The sequence below is a fragment of the Diorhabda carinulata genome, chromosome 7 (assembly GCF_026250575.1).
Source record: "Diorhabda carinulata isolate Delta chromosome 7, icDioCari1.1, whole genome shotgun sequence".
Taxonomy (NCBI): Eukaryota; Metazoa; Arthropoda; class Insecta; order Coleoptera; family Chrysomelidae; genus Diorhabda; species Diorhabda carinulata.
Genome location: NC_079466.1, coordinates 1,767,122 through 1,776,352, shown reverse-complemented (window position 1 = coordinate 1,776,352; position 9,231 = coordinate 1,767,122). Strand labels below are relative to the sequence as shown.

The 9,231-nt window shown below is 31.5% G+C and overlaps 1 protein-coding gene across 1 annotated transcript; it reads left to right on the top strand.

Moving 5' to 3' along the window:
- The first annotated feature begins 418 nt into the window (after nt 1-418).
- Nucleotides 419-8,973, top strand: LOC130896163 (carboxylic ester hydrolase-like). The gene is made up of 11 exons (XM_057804065.1): nt 419-530; nt 646-795; nt 1,390-1,521; nt 1,579-1,732; nt 1,933-2,118; nt 2,189-2,388; nt 2,802-2,943; nt 4,354-4,526; nt 5,855-5,984; nt 8,470-8,605; nt 8,758-8,973. The coding sequence occupies exons 1-11, from the start codon at nt 489-491 to the stop codon at nt 8,942-8,944; spliced, it is 1,632 nt and encodes a 543-aa protein (XP_057660048.1). The 5' UTR covers nt 419-488; the 3' UTR covers nt 8,945-8,973.
- Nucleotides 8,974-9,231: the final 258 nt, after the last annotated feature.

Sequence of the window (9,231 nt, the reverse complement as noted above, 5' to 3'; positions counted from 1 at the left end):
CTTACATATTATTTTGAGGGATATCTCTAATACAACTGGAGGAACTTGTACTGAGTAAGATCAAGTTTTAATACATTCATAGTAATTGGTGCTAGCAAGAAGACAGGCTTGAGTAAAGTAAGTGAAGACCGAGAAGTAGAGGACGCCCACCGACACGCTGGCTTAACAATATTAAGAAAATGGTTCCCAGTTAGATGACAGGGGAAGCGTTTAGCTGTTTGGGCATTATAATGATTAAGGATACATCATTGATTGCGTTGATGATCAGTTTAGAGTATTAGAAAAACAGTTTTAGAAAATTTTTCCTAAGTGCAAAATTTGTGTTATCATATACATTCTCAAAATTCTTGTTCTCATTTATCACGAAAAATATCCACTTTTCAAGTATCAATTGATCACGTGCTAGATAACGATTTCATTTGATTATAAAATGCGAAATAAGTGAAGTAAATAACATTATTTATTTAATAAATTGATAGATAAAGAAGATGTTATACTTTGCTCTCTTGCTGCTGATAACAATTGTCCAGGTAAAATATTTGATGTTAATTGATACTTACATTCCATCTTTCGTATATTTTTTTTTCATTTGTTGCTTGTTCGATTCTCACTATTAGAATCTAATAAATTCGGAATGCTTTTCAGATATTCTGCGATGATGACCTTCTTATTTCTCTACCGAATGGACAAATTCGAGGAATTTCAGTAACTCCTCCTGTTACTGGTGATCTAACTTATTATGCTTATTTGGGTATACCGTTTGCTGCCCCACCTGTGGGTAACCTAAGGTTTCAGGTAAGTGTAATAGTTTGTTAATCAAAATTCTTCAATAATATGGAAAACTTTTGTGTTGCGTTTCGATTGTATTTATAACATTTTTCTTTTTGAATAAATTTGATAATTAAAGGCTCATTGACATTGATTTGTAGCTTCTTTGTGACATAAAACCACTCAAGAATATGTCTATAATAGTAAAATAGGGCAACTTTTCCGCCGCCTGCAAATTTGTCCTTGTAGATAGTACAGTATGCGCCGCTGCTCTATTCTGTTGAAAGTATATGTTTTCCATTCCAGAAGAGAATCTTTGAGCATTTTGATACTGTCAGTTTCTTCATATGAATATGCGGTACACACTTCTGTCCAACTACTTAAGCATAGAAATAGGAACGTTTCTTTCAACTGTTCTCTATTTCGTAATCGAGAACTTAAGCATAGGTGATACCTGCTTGGTGGTAAATGAACATTGTTAAAAACAACAAGCGATTCATTATTGTTGTGTATTTTATGTACGGTCACTTCAATAATATCAAAGTAGAACTGACATCAGCGCAGCGTGTGAAAATTATTCCGCATTTTTTTTAATATTATTTCGTTATAAAATCTTTCCAGCCACCACAACCTGTCACCAACTGGGAAGGAATTCTGGAAGCCAATAATAATTCCGTGTCCTGTTACCAAGTTAATAAAGAGGAAAAGTATCAAACAGAAGATTGCCTTTATCTAAATGTTTACACACCACTAGTAAGTCAATGATTACAAGAAATAAGTTATTCGAAATTGATATTTTTATTTATCAAGAAACCTGAAGATACCCGAAAACTGCCAGTTCTGGTTTCCATTTATGGAGGAACTTTCATACATGGTCATGCTAATTATAATAACAAGCTACCTGCTTTCCTTATACGTCAAGATTTGATTCTGGTTACATTTAATTATCGAGTTGGACCATTTGGTAAGATAACTACATCATTTAAAACGAACTACTTATAAATATCATTATCTAGATAGCCACTTAATTAAAAATTGGATATATAGAAGGATGCCAGGATATTAATATCCTTTCAAATATGAATAATTCAATTTAGTTCACCTCCATATTCAGAATCTATGGTCGTATATTTATTATTTATTTCTAAGAATGGCTCTTTTAAGGATTCCTATCGACCGATGATGGAGTCATTTCTGGTAATATGGGTTTGAAAGACCAACAATTTGCTCTCAAATGGGTACACGATAACATTGAGTACTTTGGTGGAGATCCACAACAAGTAACTATTATGGGTCAAAGTGCTGGTTCAGCATCCGTTACTTATAACCTTCTAAGTCCAGGATCTAAAGGTAGGTTGCTGTCAAATTCAATAAAAAAAAGTGAAAATCGGATATATATTCTCTACATATCATATATTAGGATTGTTCAGAGCTGCAATTGGTATGAGTGGTTCAGCTTTGTGTACCTGGGCGTACCAAAGAAATGCTGAACAGATAGCTTATGGAATTGCTGCGGAAATTGATCCGACGTTTAATGTAACCAGATCCACTGAGGAGTTACTAGAGTTTCTAGTAAGTGTGGACGCATCTTCGATAGTCGCCACTGGCAATAAATATAAAGTAAGTATGTCATCTTCATTAGTAGGATGTTGTGAAATTGCACAAAATTATAATACTCATATTTCATCAACCATATGACTAACTTATGGTTGATACGACAAATAATCTTTAGTGATAGATTGGGGTCAATCAACCCAAGCAAGAAAAATTTACGAATATAAATTCTGTTACATAGAGAACAAAAGTTACATCTATAGTCTCTTCAAATGTGAGGAACTAGATAACTCCAAAGTTTGGATCGACCCACATCCTGTACTTTCTCAAAGAAGTGAGATTCGCTTTAAACACTGTTTATTCTCAGTGCTCCAACAATAGATAGGTCTCAGTGTACATCAAATCCATAATTATAAATACATTCAAGTTATCTCTAATTTGCAACTATTTATTATGCTATATGTTATTGTTAATTTTAGGTATTTGCGCCTGTAATAGAGCCACCTCACGAAGGTGCTTTTATTTCTGATTCGATGTATACTTTAGTAGAAAACGGCACATTCAATCAAGTGCCGGTTCTCATGGGTTTTAATTCAGAAGAAGGTATAGGAGTAGCTAGCGGTAAGAAGCAAAAATTTATTATATGAAAAAAATTTGTATTATTATTTGTATTGTATTGCATAATGTATCAAAGTTTATCGCATAATTATTCAAAAACTGATATCTCTTATAATATACCAACTTATTTATTCATGGGCTTCACCGTCCATGGAATTCTTTGGCTTCTTTTATAACCCAGCTCTAATTCGCTCAATCTCCACCACAGCTTTTCTTATTCTTAGATTCCTAAGATTTTCTTTAGATCTTGTTCTGTTTCTGATAGCCTCCTACTACTTCTCTATAGATCTTTTTTGCTGATTTTATTTCTTCGATCTGTTCAGGATATTGAAGCCACTGTATTCGTTTAGGATTTAATTTAATTTTCCATATATCTTCATTTTTTGTATATGTCTTCGAGAATTTTCCCTTCCAAAATAATAAGCATATATTTTTAGTGTATTGTTCCGGCTCATACAATAGGTCTAATTATTATTTTATATAATATAATTTCAACTTAACAACAGATAGTATTCTCAATTTATAAAAAATATATCCATTATGTACAAGGCTTGTCCATAAAAAACGTTCCTAACGAATGTTCACAATGGAAAACATGTTTATTGACATTGTATAATATTTGTTTCGAGAGCTTAGACGTCCCTCTACTTTTCTATATAATTGCCGTTTCGTTCAATGTTTAAAACTTGTTCTTCAGCTCTTCTTCGATTGTGAAATGTGTCTTCGTTACTCCTAATTGTTCCTTCAATTCAGGGAGGAGATGATAATCACTAGAAGCCCTTTTCACATATTTCCACGTGTTTTCATTCTCAAGCATTTGCGGAAAACACCTTACACAAACTTGACTTGCCGACATCAGCGATAACCAGAACGTTGTTCGACATGGACGCCTGTACATCCGTCTTCAAATCCTATGGACATATTGGAGATCCTTCGGAATTTCGTTTTACGGACAACCCTCGTACTTATAGTATCAAAAAACTTTATCATCGTTTTTGAGATTCACATAACTAATTTCCACATTTCAAATCCATTTTTCTTATATACCTGGTGAAAATTGTAATTAACTCAGTAAATAATTCATTCTCAATTATTCCATGAGAGATTGATAGAATTAATACATCCAAAACATTGCGTTTCAAACGGAGAATATGGATGAAATATTTTCTAAATAAAAATGCTTTTTGATTTTCATAGTTATTTGAGTGAATATATTTACAATATAACTCCAAATGAGGCTACAAAACCGTGTTCCCTCATGTAAACTTTACATAATGAATTAATAGATCCTTATTTTTCATTAAACTTTTTTCAAAAAGTTTCTTTCCTTAAATCACTTTTTCAAATCAATTAGACCGTTTTTTACAGAAGTGTGTTATTAGAAGTTGATGAAATATTTATTGATTTTGATAGATATGGAATCATGGAAAAAACGTGTCCAAGGTTATGATGATAATCCTAGTTTACTAGTTGATTCTGATATGTACATCTTTAACAGTGATATTAAATGGGAAGTAGGTAATAAAATAAGAAGTATCTACGTAGGAGATCAGCCATTTGGTGATAATGTCGGTAAAGCCGTTCAGGTGAATAATATCTCTAATTACTACTAGAAACAGTTTGTAACTGATTTTGCTCAAGTCATTGACAATTTTATAACATGTTGTTTTTGTGAATGGCATAACATTACATCGTATTATTTCCATATAACTTTCTATATAGCTTTCATTTTTAAACCCATGTAAACACCAGATAATAATAATAATAATTTTTATCTGTCAAAATTAGTAATATTGATAATATTCCCGTAATTCATGTATAAAACGATCTTAAGACCCATATTCCAAGTTGTGCTCTCGATTTTGCCTAGAGGGAAATTTTTTCCAAAAATTCCACAAATGAAAAAAAAGTTAATTCAAAAAGTTTGTCTGAAAGGGTTTTAACAAAAGCAGTAAAAACCCTAATATTTTCTCTAAAAAGAACATACTAAAATAAAAGAAATGATGAAGTTTTCAAGCTGCAGAACAAGTTATGCCTCTATAATCATTTGGTCGAAAGTTATCCTAGTCAAGACTAAAAATGTAGATTAACATGATAGTTGGCCTGAAATTTTTTTGAGATTTTCAACTGGCTAAACTATATAATAGAGATTGATGAGATTTTAAAATGAATGTGAGAAATCAATGATAATATCAATGGATATCCCAAAGAAATAAGTAATTAATCAAAAGCTATCAAAAATTAATTACTATCAAGTTTTATATTTACAGTGAAATGATAAAGAATAAAATACGTTAACAATGATGATAAAAAACTGTAAATAATGATGGTCGATAAAAAATGAAGACAATCAATAGAGAAAACGTTCGAAAAGATAAAACAGACAAAGAAAAAAATGACTTGGTTCTGTGAGAACCAGGACGTACGAAAAATAAAGAATAGAGATCATGATTTTATGGAGAATATCAAGCAAGAAAAAAAATACTGGCTTAACTAGAATTGTGTAGAACCCAATAAGTTTTTAGTTAATAATAAACAAGATATTGAAAACTTGAGTCAAACTTGTCAAATATATCGTTATATTCAAATTTCAAAACTCAAATTGCATATATTAGTTTTTGCTGATTTTTTTTGACATTTCAAAATAATTTCAACTATAAATTTTGATCGACCCAAAATTGGTCCAAGTATCAATAGTATCATAAAAGTATAACAGGCTTAAAATAAAGAAAAATTATCAGCAAAAGCGAATAAAAAATTCCAAATATGAAGAAATTGAAGAAATCTATTCAATAATTATTTTGAATAACCTACGGTTTGCTTTTCTAAAAGTTTTTGTCAGAAGATTGTTCTTTACATATACGGTGTTCAAAAAGAGGGCAGCCAGTATTTGATGATGAATTTTTTTTTACAGTATTACAGTGACAACAAATTTATCCGAGCAATTATAAAATTTGCTGAATTACTTTCGAAGCATGTTGATCTACACTTTTACGAATTTACATATCATGGAGAATTGGGACAAAACAACATTTCAATTCCAGGTGAGCTAATGTTTTTATAATCTCGTTACTTGTTTAATCTTTATAACATAACAGTAGGTTTTACAGAAAAATTCTTTATCCAGTTTAATGATGTTAGTCAAACTGCTTTCTGTCTAAAAGTGTACTATCGTATGATACGAATCGGATGTATAACAAGATTTTTGCACACAAGCTAAAAATATTGGAATGGAACTAGTACCAAAAAAAAACGGCAGTAAACTTGTCCCCAAGATTACTTGCTCCGCTAATCTAACATGTAAATTGGTCACTTGGTTTTGATATAGGAACTAAGATGAAAATATAGTCTACATTAACAAATTTTCATGTAATGCAAGTTCAAATTTAACAATGTTGTGTTTGAAATTAGTAATTTTCGAGGAAGACATGTATGAAAAAATGTGTTGAAATAATTAAAATTGGAATGTGACGATTCTCAGCAATTAGTCGTTCTTGTAACCGAGGAATTTTATTCGGCCCACGTAATAGGAGCAAAGTTTGATTTTTTCGACCATATATTTCTATAACAAATAGACAAATAATTCATCCAAAAATTCTTTTTCTGTGTACGAAAATAAATCGCCACCTCATTTGGATTCAAATAAGTCAGTCAGTACGAATGTGTTTTTAAGCCAGTTTCTTATTTCGGTATTTGAATCAAAATCAGAATTCAATCCCATTGACTCAATCTCCCGATTCTATGCTTGATCGAAATGGAATCGTCGTGACTAGAGTCAAACTTTTAAGTTAATTGACCATAAACAAAATCATTTTCCTAAACAGAAATGTAATTATCTTGATAATACAGCATTATCTTTGTTGAACATGAACGCCTCTAATGAAATTAAGCAAAGAACTGTGCAATTATAAAAATGACGAATTGTTGTCACAAAGTCAACTGCACCTCTCCAAATTAACAGTGAGATAGGGAAATTCCATCATGAAACAAAGAGCAATATAAAATTTTACGTTTATGGGTATAACCGATAGAAACATCATACTAAAAATACAGAATTGACTTGGAAAGGAATGAAACAGATTGAAAACATATTACATATGTGTCATCAAAGCAGCAAACATTTCAGAAAAATGTCGCTATGTATTGACATGAGCTAAATTGAGAAAAATAATATCGAGGTTTCATTAGGAGATTAATTCAACTGCAAAACAGACTAAGATTCCAATGTGGTCCTTCGTTAAATGTATTAACATGTTAAATAAGCTTTATCCTTCTTCTTTATTAGGACTTCTGACAAGCAATGTCATTCTTATAGCGGGTATTTGTGGTACTGTGGTGGTCAGGTACCGAAAACATTAAATTGTGTAGTATGCCATTCGTCAAGATTAATTTGGAACTGCTTAAAGTTACTAAGAGGGAGAAAAAGATGTCTTAACACGCCCTAAATTATCCCATAAATGCATAAAGCATATCGGAAGATCGTGTAGGACAGTTCAGAATTGCGATTCCCATTAACCTTCAAGTATTCGGTAAAAATTCTAGTGATACTTGAACAAGAGTTATCATGCATCAAAATAAAATGATTACTAATAAATTGAGCAAGCGAATCTGTTCTCCATTGTTATGGAGTAAAATCAGAATGCTAGTCGGTAAATATTCGCCATTCTCTACAATGTTTTTCTAAGAGCTGGAGCTCTGGTGTTGTTGCTCTCTTAGTCTCTCCTTTGCTGTGTCTGAGCTTATACGTGTGTTTTGTCCCACTTAAAATCTACCTCTTACCTCAGAAACTGTTAAATATCGGTCTCCCGATACCGATAATATGATGAATCTATCATCTACTATTGTGATACCCTTAGTCGCCCACTACCAGTGGTCGAATCTTAGCTAGGTGTCTTTCGAAAACTCTGGAGTGCATCGTGAAAGGTAGTCTCCACTGCCCTTATCATTTCTGCTCGTACGCTCTGGCCTTCCCTTGTCAAGGCATTTACTTCAAAGAACCAGTAATCTGGACCAAAATAGAAAAGTAATAGTTACAGAAAAGGTTTGGTTATTAGGCAGAAATCTAGTTACAATTTAGAATAGTTCTGACGGTAAGTCAACTACATTGAACCAAATCTGAGTCTTATCTAATGGTCTACTAATTATGAAGAGAAAAGTTCAATGGACTTGGATTTTACATTCTCTGTGATTTATCCTCAAAATAAGTATATTACTGACAATTATCCCTTTGGTTCATTAAAATTACTTAAAAAAAGGTCAGGATAACACGAATGTAGTCAAAAGGAGAAGAAGGAAACAATAAACAAGCACATAAAGACCCTTCTGATCTATTGACAAGAGACACAAAAAATACCTTTAAAAAATACACGCTTCTATATATTGTTTATCTGGAAAGATATATTCTATTATTGTTTATTTTATGATAAAGTAAACAGAGAACAGTTATCGATATCCGATCTTCTCGTTCGTGATGCTCCCTGATTTTTTTTTATTTGCTCGAGAGGTTATTCTCGATATTGTATTTCGCAGGTATTGGTAAGGTTGTACACGGTGAAGATCAAAAATATTTTTGGGCTTATTACGATAACTACGACCAGTATCCCGAATCAGATAAGAAAGTTCTTCAAAGATACGTCACATTGATGTGTAATTTTGTAAAATATCTGTGAGTACAAATTTGATTAGTTGAAATATTTCATTGTAATCGATTTGTATTGAGTATGCTATTAATATTAGCGATTCTATATTATTATCCGGTGGCTTTTTTTTTATTTATTCAAATATCAAATATTTCCTTGAAAAGATCTTCATTTCCAGGAACCCTACTCCTACAAATGATGAGCTATTTGACAACATCATATGGCCATCCGTAACTGAAGGCGATTTCACTTATTTGGATATCGGAGAAAATTTAAATTTATATAAAAATCCACGGAATTTCTCATACGGATCATGGGTGGATTTATACGAACAATATGCTCTGAAACCATATATTTCCTTCTAAGAAAAAAAAAATAAAACTTGTGATTTAAATGTTTTTGTTTATTAATGAATTTTTGTTTATTAATTACCCTAGACCTACGTCTAGGGTAATTAGCAGGAGGAATTATGAATAGGTTAATTATTGTTATATGAAATGAGGTCAGAAAGTCAAATATTTAATTGAAAACGAAAAAATAATATCTAAATTGAATTTAATTGAGAATCGCAGAAATTTCAAATTTTTATCTAGACGGTTTTCATTGGATTTCAGTTGTGACATCATAAGTTTAATGAAAACATTTAGTTGTC